Genomic DNA, 18,232 nt, shown 5'->3' with positions numbered 1-18,232 from the left:
AAAATACAGAGCCTAATTCTCCCTTTACATGTGAGCTGGACTTAGTGACTCACTTCTCATGAATAGGACATAACAGAGTGACAGTAAGTGACCAGGTTGTTAAAGGCAGCTTGGCTTCTGCTCTACTGTCCTTCTGGATAATTTGCTCTGCGGGAAGCCAGCTGCCACATCATGAGAACACTCAAGCAGCCCTATGGAGAGGTCAACATGATAAGAGACTGAGGCCTCCACCGAACACCCAGTGTGCAACTGAGGCCTCCACGCAACATCCAGTAGGCAACTGAGGCCTCTTGCCAACAGCTGTGTGAGTGAACGTGGAAGCTGATGCTCCAGTCCCAGACAGGCTTTCAGAAGACGGCAGCTGCCACCTCATGGGAGGTTGCAAGGCAGGACCACCTAGCTTAGCCACTTCAAAATCCCTGGCCTATACAAATACTGCGAGATAACATTTATTGTTCTAGCCTGCCAATATTTGAGGTCATATTTTGCACAAGAATAAATAATACAACAGCGTATCACATTGTAACCTCTGTTATCTCTCAGTTCTCCAAGAAATACCCTATGATTCTGTAGAAAAGTTTTTCTTCAAGCTTGCAATACATAACATCAGCAAGTCTTGCCTTTGAGTACTGGGTTCAGGGATAAATTCTCAGACACAAATGAGGTGCCTCTTATGATTCTGTAGAGAAGTTTTTCTTTAGGCTTTAGCTAACACGACATGAAAAAAGTCTCGCCCTTGAGTCTTGGCTCAGAGATGAATTCTCAGATACAAATTAGGATTTCATCTGAGACAGAGGTATGTTTTTTTATTGAGAATAAAATATTTGACAAAGGGCTAATATCCAGAATCGACAAAGAACTTAACAAATTTACAAGAAAAAATCAACCCCATCAAAAAGTGGGAGAAGGATATGAACAGACACTTCTCAAAGAAGACATTTATGCAGCCAACAGACACATGAGCAAACTATCACAAGGACAGAAAACCAAACACTGCATGTTCTCACTCATAGGTGGGAATTAACAATGAGAACACTTGGACACAGGATGGGGAACATCACACACCGGGGTCTGTCGTGGGGTGGGGGGCTGGGGAAGGGATAGCATTAGGAGAAATACCTAATGTAAAGGATGAGTTGATGGGTGCAGCACACCAACATGGCACAGACATACATATGTAACAAACCTATACATTGTGGACATGTACCCTAGAACTTAAAGTATAATTTAAAAAAAAAAAGAATGGCTATCCTTAATCACTTTATCAGGAAATGAGGCTCTATCTTCGTTGTCTGGTTCATCCAAAAACAAATGCCACAGAATACAATTCTCCAACCTCTGCCTTCCCAGAGAGCGAGTTTAGGAATAACCAATAAAACTTGACCAAGCAGATTCTTCATCTGGATACATGATTCCAAAAATGACCTGAAGTCTATCCATACAAACCTGGCTGTCCTAGGGTAAGTGTTAGACTCTGTGAGAGTATGATACAGAATCAGTAACAGAATCAGAAGCTGATATGTCACTTCCCCAAACGTTAATTGAAGCACACCAACTGAGTAACCATCTTACTTCCTTTCAAGGAAGGAAGCAGATTCGCATATGCCCTCGCTGAGGTAATAAAGGTGTAAAGTTCTTCTGTTCGCTAAGTCACTTGTGAATGAATCAGTATTCCAGGGTAGACTCAGTAGTTTATTAACTGCCCTCTGAGGACCTAAATATATGGAAATAATCTCTACAGTACAAACTCCTGAGCTGAAGAGTAAAAACCTGTTCTATAATGGTTGACCCTAATACTTTAAATAAACAGATCCTGACCCAATTTATCAAAGCCACCTTTTTCTCCATCAGTGTCAACTCCTAATCTTAAGAGTAGATGAGGCTGGTTCGAGTGCAGTGAGTGGGGTTTATAACTAACTGACCACAATCAGTTACAGGTGTCTTAGTTCCTTTTCCATTCCCACTGCCCACTGGACTGACCTAAACCAAAAAAACAGTAGGTGATAAGCTGAACGAAATACTGTTCTCCCAGCCTCATCAACTAGAAATCAGTTCTGGGGTTGTCCTTTCCATTGAGAAGGAAACAGTGCCTTTCTCCCTTAGGTGAGAGTGTGGAAGAAAATGCCAGCGTTGTGGTCAAGCTGCTCATCAGACGCCCAGAGTGCTTCGGCCCGGCCCTGCGGGGCGAGGGGGGAAACGGACTGTTGGCGGCCATGCAGGGTGCCATTAAGATCTCTGAGAACCCCGCGCTTGACCTCCCCTCTCAAGGATACAAAAGAGAAGTGTAAGTGAAAGGATTGCCTTCCGGCACGGATACAATTGGTGAGCTCTCAGATATTGTTGGTATATGGATGATTTAGAAGGTAATAGAGAAAGCACATGTTCTTCGCAGTTACAGCTAAAACATGTACACTTCAAGCCCAGTGTTGTCTTGACTCTCCCAGTAAGCCTAGTGATCAGCATCACCTTCACCCCTTCCATTTTCTCTACTCTGCTCAGCGCAGCTGGAAATCACAAAGTGGGCAAACTCTTAGCCTCCCTGTAGCATCACCATGGGGTAGGAGGCAAAGGCCTGGGCCAAGGTTCTACTCCTTGTCTAACTTCAGCATATTTCCTTCAGTATTTTGTCCCACAGTGTCTCATCCCATACCTCATTTGTAAAACCAGATCATGCCTCCACTTCTTCTTCTGAAAGCATGAGAACTAATTAAGAAAGTGTTTTGATTTGACTCCTTAAAAAAAGAAAAAGCAAGCTGCAGAATGTGGAAAGAGCACTATAATATTATTTAAATGTTAAGGATATAGTTGGTAGATTATCTGATTGTCTTACTTTCTCTTTATCAAGTCTCGTGATCATGTCCCTTTCTTCGTCACAGCCTTTAGATTAGACCCTGGAATCTAGAGAGTGGGTATAACCCAGCAGAAACTCTTTAGACGGTTGGCATTTTTCTTTGTCATCAGACCTGGGAGAGCTGGAAAGGACCCTACACATAGGCTTTCCCCATTTCCTCAAGCAACATGAGAAAAAAACTGAGGCCCAAGGTCATATAGCTTATTAGCAACAGAGCCAGGACAGGGACGGAGCCCTCCTGACTCCTGGTCCAGGGTGCTTTCCCTGGATCTTCCCCTCGCAAGGAGGAAAAGGGATTGAAAAGTTGGTAGGAGTTATGGTCTGATGATCAGCTCATGTCGGTACTCATGCCTTAAAATTCATGGGATCCTGGGAATGTCATAGACAAATATTTGGGTTCCTCGAGCTTAATGAATGAAGCCACTTTGTGGACTTCTAGAGGAAGATGAGGCTCCAAGGGAAAGGAGAGCAGTGCTTCCATATCAAGCAACTTGTGTCTCCCAGCATGGCAGTGCCTGCCAGCCTTCCTCACACCTCCCCTCTGTTGGTTCTCTCAGCAGCACGGAGGCCGATGAAGAGGAAGAAGAAATCGTGCATATGGGCAATGCAATTATGTCATTTTATTCTGCCCTTATAGATCTACTGGGCCGCTGTGCTCCTGAAATGCACGTAAGTGACAGAGCTTCCAGAGAACAGCTTTGAGAAACCTGCGCCAAGAACACTATAGATTTCCTGAACCTCATTTCTTCCTCTGTCTCTGGCATTTGCTAACATGCCTTTTTCTAGGTCCCTTTTAGCTCATTTCAAAAGTAGTTTCCACCTCTGGTACCTGACTCTGCTGCTTTCTAGGGAGGGACTCCAGGGCAGATCCCTGTCTTGTGTGATTTCTCTGTGGTACTAGTTGAGCATGTCCCCTGCACAGTTTGTTTCAAAAGCCTCCCAGAATCGTGTTTTGACATGCCTCAATTTGGTCAAAATGGGAGCAACTTGATTCTGGATCATGGCCACAGGACCCTCAACGTGGAAGATCCCGTCCCTGACGACTGTGGCGTTAGGCTTCAGGAAGGCAGACTTCCTGTGGTTGGTGTTTGATTTTCTCCCCCAGAGGTAGAGCTTTGCAGACATCACAAAAGGGTGGTTCTGTTCTATGAGATGTCTTCTCAGACTTCTAGTTTTGAACTAAAAAGTACCTTCTTTTCCTTTCTTTTTTCACCTCTGCTGAGGGCTGAAAGAAGAAGCCTTATTTCATATAAGGTCTGACATCATAAGAGAGGAAATAGCTGCTTTTCATATGAAAAGCAACTCTAAATCTTGATAAGGGAGGCTGATCTGAATTCTTAGGATTCCAATTCCTGCTATGATAAAGGAGCCTTACCCACGTAGGCCTGTTTTTCCACTTCTGTGCCTTTAAGCAAATGCAGGAAACTTGAAAGGGAGCCCAGAAAACACTAGAGTGTTCTACAGTCTTGGCGGGGGTGGGGAGGGTCAGGAAACCCTGTGTGTTCACACTCTAGCTTTCCTGATCACCTCTCATCACATCAGAAAGCACATTATAGTTTGCTGCTTCTCAAGAAGGCGGCATGGGATAGCTCACCAGAGGCCCATCTGGGTGCCCCATTCTTCCTTCCTTACTGCCTCTCTGCTCCAACACCTTACACACACGCACATACACATACGCATGCATACATCCCTTCTCAGGACCCCTTCTGTGGGTCCTGCCCTGTCAGTGGTGAGGGAAGGATGCCATCATCACCAGCCACCTCTTCTTTACCCTTGGGGATAGAGGTGGCACCAGGGTGGGTGGGCAGGCCTTCTGCTTTCCCTGGTGGCACCAAGCATCGTATCTCAGCATACCATCCAGCCCACCTGGGGGCTGTCTGACCCTGAGCTATGACATTCAGTTCCCAGCTGAACGCCTGCTACACCCAGCCAAAGACTGCATGTGCAGGGGGAAAATGCATGCACACCCTTGTGCGTGCTGGTTGGTTCATCAGTGTCAAGGTGGATCAAGCTATTCATGCCCGGATAACGCCCCTGAGCCCCTCTAGTTCTCTCTGACATTCTCTATACCCTTTTTGCCCACTCCTCATCCCCAGCATTAATCAAACTCTTAGAAATTGAAATTCATAACCCATCTCTACGTTTAACAGAATTCTAGAGTCTGGCATTGTGGCCACACTGTCCACACTTCTGTCATGGCCACCAAGAGCTTCCGACAGTGCAGTCACACTGAGAAGCCACCAGCAGGCCGTGTACTTCTTCCTGGGACCTGATACCACCACCTCATGGCCACTTTAATAACAGCAAAGGAATCTAGCAACCTCTTTAGTCAGTTATTTCCTCAGTAGCACCTCTTCTGGAAAATCAAGAGACCGCTCTCCTCTTTCCCTGTGGCCACAAGTGTCTGTAGCAATTAGGGAAACATGGAATGGACCCCTGCCCTTCAGCCATTTTACTACCAGAGGTTTGGAGGTGGGATGGAGCGAGGTGTGGGAACCTCACTTATCTCATGTCATTCTCGACCCTATATCTTCCAGCTCATCCAGACGGGAAAGGGGGAGGCCATCCGCATCAGGTCCATACTGCGCTCCCTGGTCCCCACAGAAGACCTGGTTGGGATCATCAGCATCCCCTTGAAACTGCCCTCCCTTAACAAAGGTAAGGGGAGTGACTGCAGGCTGAAGCGGCAGTCTCCCAGCAGCCACTGGCTCGGGGCAGGACTCTGTCCCCAGCACAACGGCTCCCAGGCCCTGACTCGCAGGGCAGGCTACACAGGGCAAGTGTCTTGCTCTTTTCCTGTGATGAGTTTTCTCCTCTAGGCTCTAGCCAGCTGCTCTCGTCTTCTCCAGAAGCAATCTCAAAACAATAAATCAAGTCCTGATTCCTAGCATTTACCCATTTCCACGGTATAAACTTTCTCACCATGGCCAATTCCAAGTCACCAATGTGATGTCACTGAACACAGAGTTGGAAAGAGATGGACATGGCACATTAGATTGTATTCCCGACACACAAATGCAATTGATGCAAAAAAACCTCAAGAGTATAGTTCATAGTGAAATAATTTGGAAGTAATGACTTAGTCTGCTCTCTCGTCTGTGTCAAGACAGTTGTACCCTGTGTCCCACAGGTACAGACAGACCTCGCTGTCCTCCTGTGAGCATGCCAACCCGGTGAGGGAGGCTGACAGAATGGGACAAGCGAAAGCTCTCCCCACGGCCTCCCTTCTCCTTCTCCCCTAGCTTGTGTAGGCAGTGGGGGCACAGACAGACGGGCTTGTGTAGGCAGTGGGGGCACAGACAGACGGGCCCCCACACAGCCTCTCCAGCCACAGTCACACGCCTCATGGCTGAGGATCATAAACTGTTTTCCCCCAATGCTACCTGTGACATTTGACATCAGTCAGTCTTACCTTTGCAAAACTTACACTCTCCCTGAAGTGTTGTTTCTCTGAGTCACCCCACCCATTATCCAGGCTCATGGAGGAATTGAAAAAGTGTGATTCTAACCGCTGTCATGTTTCCCAGACTGATATTCCACAGAAGGTTTCTGTGGGAGATACTAATAGGTGTACATATTAATAAGGGGCCTGGAGTCAAATAAGTGCAGGAAATGCTGTGGAATACATCACATGGTATAAGCACAGTAAAACGATAACGTCTCTGAGAAAACTTAAGATAAAGCAAATTAGATGTTGAACTCAGTGTTTCCCAAACACAAAACACTAACTAATATCCCACCACACCAGGCATGTGTGAGAGGAAGTCCGCCTCAGCCATTCAGGCCCAGCTCCGCCTGGTACACGGGGCAGGAGAGGCCGCAGCCTGCAGCCTGCAGTCTGGAAGGCCCCTTCTCTCTGGCTCTGCAGCCTGACGCTGATGCCTGGGCAGGACGAGGGTCCGGGGTGGCTCAGACTTCATCTTTGTGCCTCTCAGGGTTCCTTATGAAGCCCACACCTTTCCAGTACAGTGTTTAAATATGCTGTGGCTATAGCGTGCTCATTTGGGGGTCTCTTTCCTAGTTTTTAGTGTAAACAAAACGGGAAGAGGAAGATTGTTTTCTGTCCTCACTCGAAATCCTGTCTTTACTCTCCAGCTCAAGCAGTTTTTATTTTCTTCATAGTATTTCCCCACTTCACCTTCAAACCTCTTGATTAAGATTAGAATTCTTGGATGACCTGATCTACATTTCACCTAAATCAGACGATTATTTCCAAATATTGCAACAAGATATCCTCGAAATTTGTTCAATTTATGATGTAATAACTACAGACATGACATATTAAACTTAATCTGCCTTCATTAATGTTTTCTCCCTCACTTACTTATGTTTCAAATCAACAAAGCAATAAATCAAGGCCTGATCCTAGCATTTGCCCATTTCTGTAGCGTAAGCATTCTCACCATGGCCGATTTCAAGCTGCCAATGTAATGTCACTGAACACAGAGTTGGGAAGAGAATGAACATGGCACACCATTAGATGGTATTTCCAACACGCAAATACGATTGATGCAGAAAACCTCGAGAGTATAGTTCACAGTGAAATAATTAGGAAGTAAGGAGTTCTAGTATTTGTTACCTTTTTTAAATATCTACTTAATTGTAAATTCTAATTTTTAATAATGAGCATTTTAACAACCGGCTGGAATTTTAAACTGGCTTTTCAACGAAGTATAAGCTGCCTTCAGCACAGCACTGTACGGGTTGAGTATTCCTTATCCTAAATGCTTGGGACTAGAAGTGCGTTGGATTTTTTTTGGATTTTGGAATATTTGCACTATACTTACCAGTTGCATATCTCAAATCTGAAAATCCACAATCCTCTGAGAAGGATCTCCACTGAGCATAATGTTGGTGCCCAAAAAGTTTCAGATATTGGTACGTTTCAGGTTTCAGATTTTTGGATTGGAGATGCTCAATCTGTATTTTTCCAAACTTCCTGTCGCTTATAAGGAGAACAAGCTGTAGACAGACAAGCTCTGTGTTACCTTTTGAGACTGTGGAGATAGAAAAAGGGAAATTACATTTTCTGTGTGTCTTTCAGATGGGTCGGTCAGTGAGCCGGATATGGCGGCCAACTTCTGCCCTGACCACAAGGCACCCATGGTGCTGTTCTTGGACCGCGTCTATGGCATTAAGGATCAAACTTTTCTGCTCCACTTGCTGGAGGTTGGATTTTTACCTGACCTGAGAGCTTCTGCCTCTTTAGATACAGTAAGTTGCAAAAATAACAAAAATTATTGTTCCCATCACTGCAAAATTAGTAATGTTGGACTTAGAAGCAAATATTTTCTATTTACTCACCAATTACATTTTAATAGCTTACTTTAATGGGTGAGAAAATAGAGGTATCATGAAATGGAAGATGGTAATTTATTGAGCCGGAGACTTAGATGTAGGTAAATTTGACCCCAAATCCAACTCCCTCAATTGCGGTTTTTTTAACCTTGACGGTAAGTTGTAAGGGGTTATCCTGTTACCCTGTGCATTTTAGAACATTTAGCAACATCCATGGCCTCTACCCGCTATGTATCAGTAGCACCCCAGTTCACCCCGAATCCCTGCCAAAATCAATTTCAGGTATCACCAGATGTCCCCTGGGGGGACAAAAGCACCCCCTGGTGAGACCATGTCTCTATTGCCTTTGAAAAAGGCTGATTGGCAACATTATAGGCTGACGTTATTCTTCCTCCTCTCACTTCATAATTTCATATACTGACCACCAGGATGGATAGGTCTGAAGTGAGGGGTATGACGAAGGTCAGTACATGAGGACAAAGGCAGATATAAGTTTGGAAATCAAGGGTGAGATAGATAAGGTAGTTCACCATCAACAAACATCAAGAGAGGAGGCCCCTAGAGTTACAAAACTCAGATACAAGATGCCACAAGACAGAACTAAGCAGAAAAAGGTACACCAGGAGTCCTAGGTCCAAGGAGAAAAGACAAACTAGATCAGTGTAAGTCTAAAAATCATCTTGCCAGTTTAGGGTTGTTTTCAGTTAGAAGGTTTCTCAAAGGCTCCACCTAGTGTCCAACAGAGATAGAAATCTGAGCTCTGTGATGGGTTGTCAGCGGCAAATACCTTGACTTGGATGGATTCCACCTGCACGGGTTATCCAGAAATGGAAATATATACGAGCCCCAACCTGAGTGGGAGCTGCATGCCCATATGTGGTAGGGAGATGATAAATGGTATATATGACAGTATTAGAGTATACGATCCCTAATACTGAATAACCCAGTCTCACCCAACGTTTTGATATAATAAAACAGTGAATAATTCTTTATTCATAATGAATAATTATGAATAATTATTTTTGAATAACTAAAACAGTGCTTCTGCCACTGCTGTTGTTTTGAACTTTTCTATAAATTATTTGATTTTAAAAATAATTTTCTCAACTCATGGGATCTACCCAGGCTTCCTGATCAAATAATTTAATGATAAACAGCAAATGCTATTCTGGTATCTGGTGTTCAATCACGTGTTTGTCCAAACACCATCTACGACAAAAAGGTGTTATATTCAGTTCATTAACACATAGACATTCATGCATTCTCTTTTGAAAACGTATAATCTACTGAAATCAAAGCTCTGTCCTTTCTCATTTTAACTCTGTATATTAAAGTGATAAATGTGGAAGATTAGCTGTTTCTCCCAGCATGATTACTGAAGTTTCTAGGAGACAAACTTGATAATTTAGATAATTTATAGAAACAATGAGAAATGTATATCATTCAAAGAAAATGGTTTTTCAAATCATAAGTTATACAAAGTGTGTTACAGCTAGAATGACTGCAGTAATCACAGGAAATGGTACTGTTTCATCTCTGTGGATCTCCAAGTTTCTTTTGAAGTTCTACAACTTTCTTTTTTTTTTTTTTTTTTTTTTTTTTTGAGACGGAGTCTTGCTCGGTAGCCCGGGCTGGAGTGCAGTGGCCCGATCTCAGCTCACTGCAAGCTCCGCCTCCCGGGTTTACGCCATTCTCCTGCCTCAGCCTCCCAAGTAGCTGGGACTACAGGCGCCCGCCACCTCGCCCAGCTAGTTTTTTGTATTTTTAGTAGAGACGGGGTTTCACGGTGTTAGCCAGGATGGTCTCGATCTCCTGACCTCGTGATCCGCCCGTCTCGGCCTCCCAAAGTGCTGGGATTACAGGCTTGAGCCACCGCGCCCGGCCAGTTCTACAACTTTCAAAGATGGTGGTAAAATGTACTTTGGTTATTTAGTGTCACTAAATGGGTTTTCCTTGTATTCAACTCGTCCATCTAAATGTACATAAAAGAACATCGTGAGCAAGATTTATGTTAGAGTTGTGTAGAAGGACCCGACTTTCTGTTCCTTTTCCATGTTGCCCATGCAGAGTTAGGTTCCCTTTAGTGGGGTCTACTCTCATGTCAGTATTGATTGTGAATTGCTCACAGTGCTCACCAATTAACTGAAAGGAGTCAGAGTTCCACTTTCTCTTTCACAAAACTGGTGAATTTGAGAAACTGCTTGACCTATAACCATTCACTAATCTTTTTTTTTTTTGAGACGGAGTCTCGCTCTGTCGCCCAGGCTGGAGTGCAGTGGCGCGATCTCGGCTCACTGCAAGCTCCGCCTCCCGGGTTCACGCCATTCTCCTGCCTCAGCCTCCCGAGTAGCTGGGACTACAGGCGCCCACAACCGCGCCCGGCTAATTTTTTGTATTTTTAGTAGAGACGGGGTTTCACCGTGGTCTCGATCTCCTGACCTTGTGATCCGCCCGCCTCGGCCTCCCAAAGTGCTGGGATTACAGGCGTGAGCCACCGCGCCCGGCACCATTCACTAATCTTACAGTCGTAAGATAACAGTGTGTGAGTCCCTGGTAGGTGAGAAAAGAGCGAAAACCAGAATAATAATGTAGTATCCTGGCAACTAGACTTTGCAAGCATCAAAATGTTGGGTTAGACTGGTCATCAGCTGATTTTAATGAGTTCAAAATTATTTTGAAGGGAACAGATATTTATAGGATCATTTGGGGAGACTTAGAGCCAGCTAGCCTTTGTTACTATTTTTTTCTGATTTTTTTGTTTGTTTTCTTTTAACTTGATTTTTTTTTCATTGAAAATGCAAAAAGAAAAATAGAACTGCTAATAAGGTAGAAAGTTGTTCACTGCCTTGCTGTGCAATGTGGACATATATAAGCTCCCACAGCTTGCTACATGGGAACTCAGTGCAGAGCCAGCTTTGCCCTGTCCCTCAGGGTGATTAACCTGTGTCTCAATCTTCTTTCCCTAGGTTTCCCTGAGCACCACAGAGGCTGCGCTTGCACTAAATAGGTATATATGTTCTGCTGTGCTCCCGCTCCTCACAAGATGTGCTCCTCTCTTTGCCGGAACAGACCACTGCACCTCTCTGATTGATTCCACACTGCAGACGATATACAGGCTTTCCAAGGGACGTTCCCTCACCAAAGCACAAAGGGACACTATAGAAGAATGTCTGCTTGCCATTTGCAAGTAAGTACACATCCTATGCTGTGACCCCTGTGTATGCATCCGGGTCAACTGCAATTTACTTTGTAATCTAAAAACTGGTGGGCTAGGCTAAGGAAGCTTCCAGGCCTTTGTCATACACCAGCCCTCCCCTAGACATCTCGTAGGATGTGCTCAGCTCCCCTATTTGCCACAGGCAAAATCTTTCCCTTTGGGGAAGGGAGAGGGCGCAGCTCAGGCTTTACCCACTACGGTTGATGGACCAGAAAACTGTTTCAAGCCTAAAGTGTTCAGATTAAGGGCTGTCTTCATTCTCAAGATAGAGCCAGAAGCAGATGTGTCTGCCCTCTACATGAGCACATCTTACGTGGAAGCCAGACTCTGAGTGTGAATAAAAGCGACCTACCTCTAGGCCTCCCAAGACCAGCAGCAAATCAAAGAAAAAAACCTCCAGTCACCATGGGGAGTTAAAGGCAGTAATTTTTACGACTGCAGATGGGCATCAGAGCCAGCTGAGGACAAAAGGTAAAGTCACCCCAAGAGCCTTGGGTCCTCAGGAATCTAAGTCAAGTCTTGTAGAATCCAAGGAAGATGACCCTTTCAACAGCAGGTCTTAGCAGCACAGGCCAATAGTATGATCTGCCATTTTTCAGCCAGTGTTTTGCCTTCTCAGCTGCATATCAGAAATATCTGCTGAGTTACGGAATAAATATCCCAGTGCCTAGGCCACATCCCAGCCCAAAAAGTCAAAACTGTTAGGGATGAGACCCAAGATTCCAGCTTTTGAAGCCTCCCGGGTGTTTCCAATACGTGGTCAAGATTAGAAACCACTGCCATAGGTCGCTCCGGAGAGAGGATCAACAGGTTTCCCCCGTTAGGGGCCAGCTGAGTATGGTCTTGATTTCTTGTTGAATGAGTTCTTTTCTAATCACAGAAATTACTATGCATTGGGGAGCTAGGGCTACCTAGAAAAAAAAACTCCTCGGTCCCCACATTGATGTGAGTAGAACATCACACCAAAAGGTAATCTCAGCAGTGAGAAAGCACTACACACATATCAGAACGGCCAAAATCCAGAACACTGACACCACCAAAGGCTGGCAAGGATGTGGAACGACAGGAACTCTCCTTCATTGCTGGTGGGAGTGAAAATGGTACAGTCACTTTGGAAGGCAGTTTGTCAGTTTCTTACAAAACCAAACATACTCTTACCACGTGATTCAACTGTCTTACTCCTTGGTTTTTACCCAAGTGAGTTGAAAACTATGTCCACACACAAACCTGTATGCAGATACTTGTAGCAGCTTTATTCGTAATTGCCAAAACTTGGGAGCAATCAAGATGTTTTTGAGTGGGCGAATGGATAAATAAACTGTGGTACATCAGACCATGGACTATATTATTCAGTGCTAAAAAGAAATTAGCTATCAAGCAATGAAAATACATAGAGGATCCTTAAACCGATATTACTAAGTGCAAGAAGCTCATCCGAAAAGGCCACGTGCTGTATGATTCCAACTATATGGCTTTCTGGAAAAGGCAAAGCTAAGGAAACACTGAAAAGATCATTGGTGTCAGGGTTGGGGGAGGGAGAGATGTACAGGCTGAGCACAGAATTTTTAGAGCCGTGGAAAAACAGTATAATGATGGATGTGTGTCATTAAATACTTGTCCAAACCGATAGAATGTACAACAGCAAGAGTGAACCGTAATGTAAATTATGGAATTTGGGTGATAACGATGTTTCAGTATAAGTTTATCAGTTGTCACAAATGCGCCACTGGTGGGGGATAATGATAATGGAGAGAGCTGCGCCTGTATGGGGCCAGAGATAGATGAGAACTCTCACTACCCTTCGCTCAATTTTGCTGTGAACCTAAAACTGCTCTGAAAAAGCCTGTTACAAAAAAGTTTTAAAATGTTTTAAAAAGGATAATCTCTGGCTTATATTTCAAATATAACAATGATCACTATGTTTAAAATACTTTTTAAAATTAATCTATATCTGCTGTCTTTGTATCGTCTAAGGCCTACAGGCTTTGAGTGCTTTATGGGACAGGCTGTGTCATTGCATAGTATTATTTTCTTGGGGTTGGGGGGAGTAAAGGCTGGTTGATGGGAAGGACGCCTCGACCCAGGCCCCAAAAGAGTTTTCTCCCAGAGATCTCCTTCCAAAACCAGGCCCAATATTATGATAGTGCTTCATTCAACACAAGATTTTTATGATAACTGGCAGACAGTTAAGCTAATTAGAATATTTTTGATCTTTCAAGAGAGACAAATTTCAGTGGACACACCAATTAACCTCGCAGAATTAATAAGGTACCTAGGTTTTGCACTTTGCCACTTCAAAAGGAAGATTAATGCCCCATTATTAGTTTTTACGAGCCTCTATTTTCTTAATGGTAGAAAATGGAATAAATAATGAGTTTACACCAAAAGAAATCCTTTCTATCAGCTTTAATTTGTAATTGGCTGGTAATGCATCAATAGCAGCTGCAGATCTTATTCTCGCTTTCACTAGAGCTGAACTCTGGGTGTATTTTAGAAACCACACCAACCAAGGAGTCCTGCCTCCCAACATAAGCTATTTCCTAATAACAAAGTCACATTGGTGAGACTGATTTGAGCTGCAAATACTTTTAAAGAATGAGACTTGGGAGAAATTAGAATTTTTGTGTGTGTGTGTGAGACGGAGTCTCGCTCTGTCGCCCAGGCTGGAGTGCAGTGGCATGATTTCGGCTCACTGCAAGTTCTACCTTCCAGGTTCACGCCATTCTCCTGCCTCAGCCTCCCGAGTAGCTGGGACTACAGGTACCCACCACCACGCCTGGCTAATTTTTTGTATTTTTAGTAGAGACGGGGTTTCACCATGTTAGCCAGGATGGTCTCGATCTCCTGACCTCATGATCCGCCCATCTCGGCCTCCCAAAGTGCTGGGATTACAGGCGTGAGCCACCACGCCCTGCTTTTTTTTTTTTTTTTTTTTTTTTTTTTAGATGGAGTTTTGCTCTTGTTGCCCGGGCTGGAATGCAGTGGCATGATCTCAGCTCAGCACAACCTCTGCCTCCCAGGTTCAAGTGACTCTCCTGCTTCAGCTTCCTGAGTAGCTGGGATTACAGGCCCGCCACCACGCCCAGCTAATTTTTTTGTATGTTTAGTAGAAACGGGGTTTCACCATGTTAGCCAGGCTGATCTCGAACTCCTGACCTCAGGGGATCTGCCCACCTTGGCCTCCCAAAGTGCTGAGATTACAGGCGTGAGCCACCACCCCCCGCCAAGAAACTAGAATTTTACATCAAACAAAAAGTAGAGCTCACAGCCCTATTACTGTACTTTTAGAGCTTTTCTTCTTGCTCACTTAAGCTCCAGATGTAGCAGGCAAACTGATACTTAACTAGGTTTTTTCATTGTTTATTTTAATAAGTCAGGAATTCGCAGAATTGCAGATTTATTGCACTCTTTGCTTGTATTCAAGTTAGTGAATCTTAGGTGATAATTGCTGATTAACTGGATAATAATGTGAAACACTGAGTAATTTTTGCATTCTAACTATTAGATTCTGAGACAAGGCTACTTACTCACTGTATATTTTCACCCCTGTGCTTTTTATCGCAACGCCAGCTCCAGAAACAGCTGTGAAACAGATGACTTTTGTTCTCCATCTGCGTACATTCTTCTTACTGTAGATGCTCCAAGGATTTCTTCCCTGGCATCCTAACATTCCACAAAGGAGTGTTAGCTTTACCTCCATAGCTCCTTAGGCAATAGTGGGAAAAATCCAGGGATTCATGAGCTGAACTTATATATCAAATTGTGTTTGTGTGTGTACACCTTTCTCTGGAGAAAACCATAGGTTCCACTAGGTTTTTTCAAAGTTTGGCAATGTAAAAAAGCAAAATCCGTGTTGCTTACCTCTCCTTTCTCTACCTCAAAATTTATTTGTGCCATGAACTCTGTAATTTGATAGATTATTCTTTAAATAGTTACTGTATTTGCCTATTAATGGAGTTTTTTTTTGAGACGGAGTCTCGCTCTGTTGCCCGGGCTGGAGTGCAGTGGCCGGATCTCAGCTCACTGCAAGCTCCGCCTCCCGGGTTCACGCCATTCTCCGGCCTCAGCCTCCCGAGTAGCTGGGACTATAGGCGCCCGCCACCTCGCCCGGCTAGTTTTTTGTATTTTTTAGTAGAGACAGGGTTTCACCATGTTAGCCAGGATGGTCTCGATCTCCTGACCTCGTGATCCGCCCGTCTCAGCCTCCCAAAGTGCTGGGATTACAAAGCCTTACCCCAAACAAATGATTCCAGTAGTGAGAATTTCATGGACCAGATCCTAAGGCACAGGGCTTTAAAGTTCTCTTCAAATCACACCAGTAGGTGGCCTCAGAGTCCACCTGTGGAGCTGCTCAACTCCAGTTTCTCCCTCTGCAGAGTTCAGGGGGCCTTAGAGATGACTAGAACCTGAGCTGCACCTTCTTTCTGTTCTATTCTTTGCACATAATCAGTGATTATATTTTGAGTATGCATATATCCTAGCACATTTTGTCACATAGCAACTAGAGTTCCACCTTGGGTATCCCAATTCGTTAGCACTCTTTTTCTGAATTTTAACTATACTGTTTTCAAGTGTTTTATCATGTATTCTTGTTTATCTGAGATCTTGTGTATTAGGAGCTGTTTTCTTGGCTGTAATATGCTTATTGTTGAGCATTTCTTTCATTCCTCCTTTATTGTTTTTCTTACGTTTTCATTTTCTTTTTCTATGTTTCTTATTTCCTACTGCAGTCACTTGAGGCCTTCCATGTTACAGCAGCTCCTGCGACGCCTCGTTTTTGATGTGCCCCAACTCAATGAATACTGCAAAATGCCTCTCAAGGTAAACGTCACTATTGTTACAGAAATACAGTCTACTGCACAGGAAACTTGCCTGGTCATATGTGATGTCTTCGCAATTTGGAGGAACAATACATGCTAAATGGGTTTGACTCCCTGAAGTTGATGGTTCGCTAACAAGATACATCCCACAAAACCACGTCCTTTCTTGAATGTCGAGGTTGAAGGAAATTGCTCCAATTTTCTTTAACTGCTTTCCACTGACTGGTTGATATTTAGCTGCACTTAGTACGGGGACTTAGATTTTGTGCTTTCCCGCTGTAATTAGGTTTTCAGAATGTGTTCATCTCAAAAAGCTTTCAAGGCCCTGTGGTTTTTCATTAAATTGATTTAAATGTCCCTTTTCTATTCTATACTGTTTTGTGCTTTTCTTGTTTGTAAGAAATCTTTGTTTTCTACTTTTTTTTTTTTTTTTTTTTTTTAAATGAGTCAGAGTCTTGCTCTGTCACCCAGGCTGAAGTGAAGTGGCGTGATCTCGGCTTACTGCAACCTCCACCTCCCAGGTTCAAGCAATTCTCCTGCCTCAGCCTCCTGAGTAGCTGGGACTACAGGCACATGCTACCATGCCCAGCTAATTTTTGTTTGTTTGTTTGTTTGTTTGTTTTTAGTAGAGACAGGGTTTCACCATGTTGGCCAGGCTGGTCTCGAACTCCTGACCTCAAGTGATCCACCTGCCTCAACCTCCCAAAATGCTGGGATTACAGGCATGAGCCACCGTGCCTGGCTCGCTTTCTTAATAAAAAGACCACAGACCCCTCTCTTTTGTTATTATTTTTTTTGAGACAGGGTCTCACTCTTACCCACACTTGGCACAGCCATGGCTTATTGCAGCCTTGAGCTCCCGAGTTCAAGCAAACCTCCCTCCTCAGTCCCCCAAAGTGCTGGGATTACAGCAGGTGTGAACCGCCATGCCTGGCCTTCCCTTTTTTTATTGTCTTGTTTCTGGTTTTCTCATAAATTACAAATATTTTATCACTGGCGGCATCTGGGCCTGGTGGGAGGGCACCAGAATCAGCCATCCACCCTTGCAGACAGTGTTTTTACCTTTTATCTCTGAGGCACCTGCCATATTCGCATATGCAAAAGTGTTAGCAACAGCTAGCCACACCTGAAAATCCTACCTAATGATTTTAACAGCACTTTTCTTTATCGTCCAAGCAAGCATTTCAGGCAGCATTTTACTGGGCTACCCAGAATTCCCAGAGAGCTTTAATTGAATCCTCTGTCTCCATCCCAGGCAGAAAACAGTTTGTATGTTCTCAGAGATTCCACAGTCCTCTAAGGGCTAATTCTTCTCTCTAGCAGCCACAGTTTTAATCTCAAAAAAAAGAAAATATTTTAACCGAAAACCATAGTGCGCACAGCTTCATTTGGTGTTGCTTCCTCTGCAAGCCTTTGCTGCCAGCTGGATACTGGCTTTGAAGAGGCATTATTGATATCACTCAATAAGCTCACTTTTTACCTCTTATATCAGTGGGATTTTTCTTGGAGGACGTGGATCACACCTGCTGGGATGGAAACATTACCGGTAACTTCTGCCCTCTACTGGCAAGATGTGAAACTGCTGTAAAATCACTGGGGTGTAAGAGAGGGGAGAGGGAGGGAGGGGGCACGGGGAGTGGGGGCAAGGAAACAATGGGTAATTGATGAGAAAATCTTCAGACCCACAACTTGCAGCCCACCATCCTCTCCCCATATCAGCATTCCCCCAAGATCTCCCAGAATTACAAGCAACGGTCCCAGAAGAAATTCTTTCCACCCCTGAGTGGCTAGAACAGCACACGGTGACTACTTTCAGAAGGTAGCACTCTCTGGTTTGAACTAGAAATGGCTCCTCTCCATTTTCCAGTAACTGCTAGGGGCACATTAGGAGGCACAAGAATTAATCAGGCAGATCCGCTCAGGCTCAAGCTCATTAGGCAGAGAGCAGACTGTTCCCAGCGGTGTTTGAAGGGCCTCTTTGTCGACAGCCCAGCTGTTTCACATGTTTCATTCTCATGATCTCTGCTTGCTATTTTATTCTCTCCT

At 44.2% G+C, this 18,232-nt stretch overlaps 1 protein-coding gene across 15 annotated transcripts in view; it reads left to right on the top strand.

Annotated features, from left to right (window-relative positions):
- Nucleotides 1-18,232, top strand: part of RYR3 (ryanodine receptor 3) — a 569,735-nt gene that overhangs the window by 421,458 nt on the left and 130,045 nt on the right. For 13 of the 15 annotated variants that reach the window (XR_002523591.2, XM_021941701.2, XM_021941705.2 and 10 more), the window contains 6 exons: nucleotides 2,104-2,284; nucleotides 3,409-3,520; nucleotides 5,389-5,509; nucleotides 7,896-8,065; nucleotides 11,116-11,336; nucleotides 16,097-16,187. Coding sequence is in view for 14 of the 15 variants with exons in the window: in XM_021941701.2 (XP_021797393.2) it covers nucleotides 2,104-2,284; nucleotides 3,409-3,520; nucleotides 5,389-5,509; nucleotides 7,896-8,065; nucleotides 11,116-11,336; nucleotides 16,097-16,187 (896 nt within the window). In the remaining variant the exon portion in view is untranslated. The remainder of the gene's footprint in view (nucleotides 1-2,103; nucleotides 2,285-3,408; nucleotides 3,521-5,388; nucleotides 5,510-7,895; nucleotides 8,066-11,115; nucleotides 11,337-16,096; nucleotides 16,188-18,232) is intronic. The other 2 variants (XM_021941703.2, XM_021941700.2) reach the window with 1 other exon arrangement.

The sequence above is a fragment of the Papio anubis genome, chromosome 7, assembly GCF_008728515.1.
Source record: "Papio anubis isolate 15944 chromosome 7, Panubis1.0, whole genome shotgun sequence".
NCBI classification, from domain to species: domain Eukaryota; kingdom Metazoa; phylum Chordata; class Mammalia; order Primates; family Cercopithecidae; genus Papio; species Papio anubis.
This window is presented reverse-complemented; position numbering and strand designations above follow the sequence as displayed.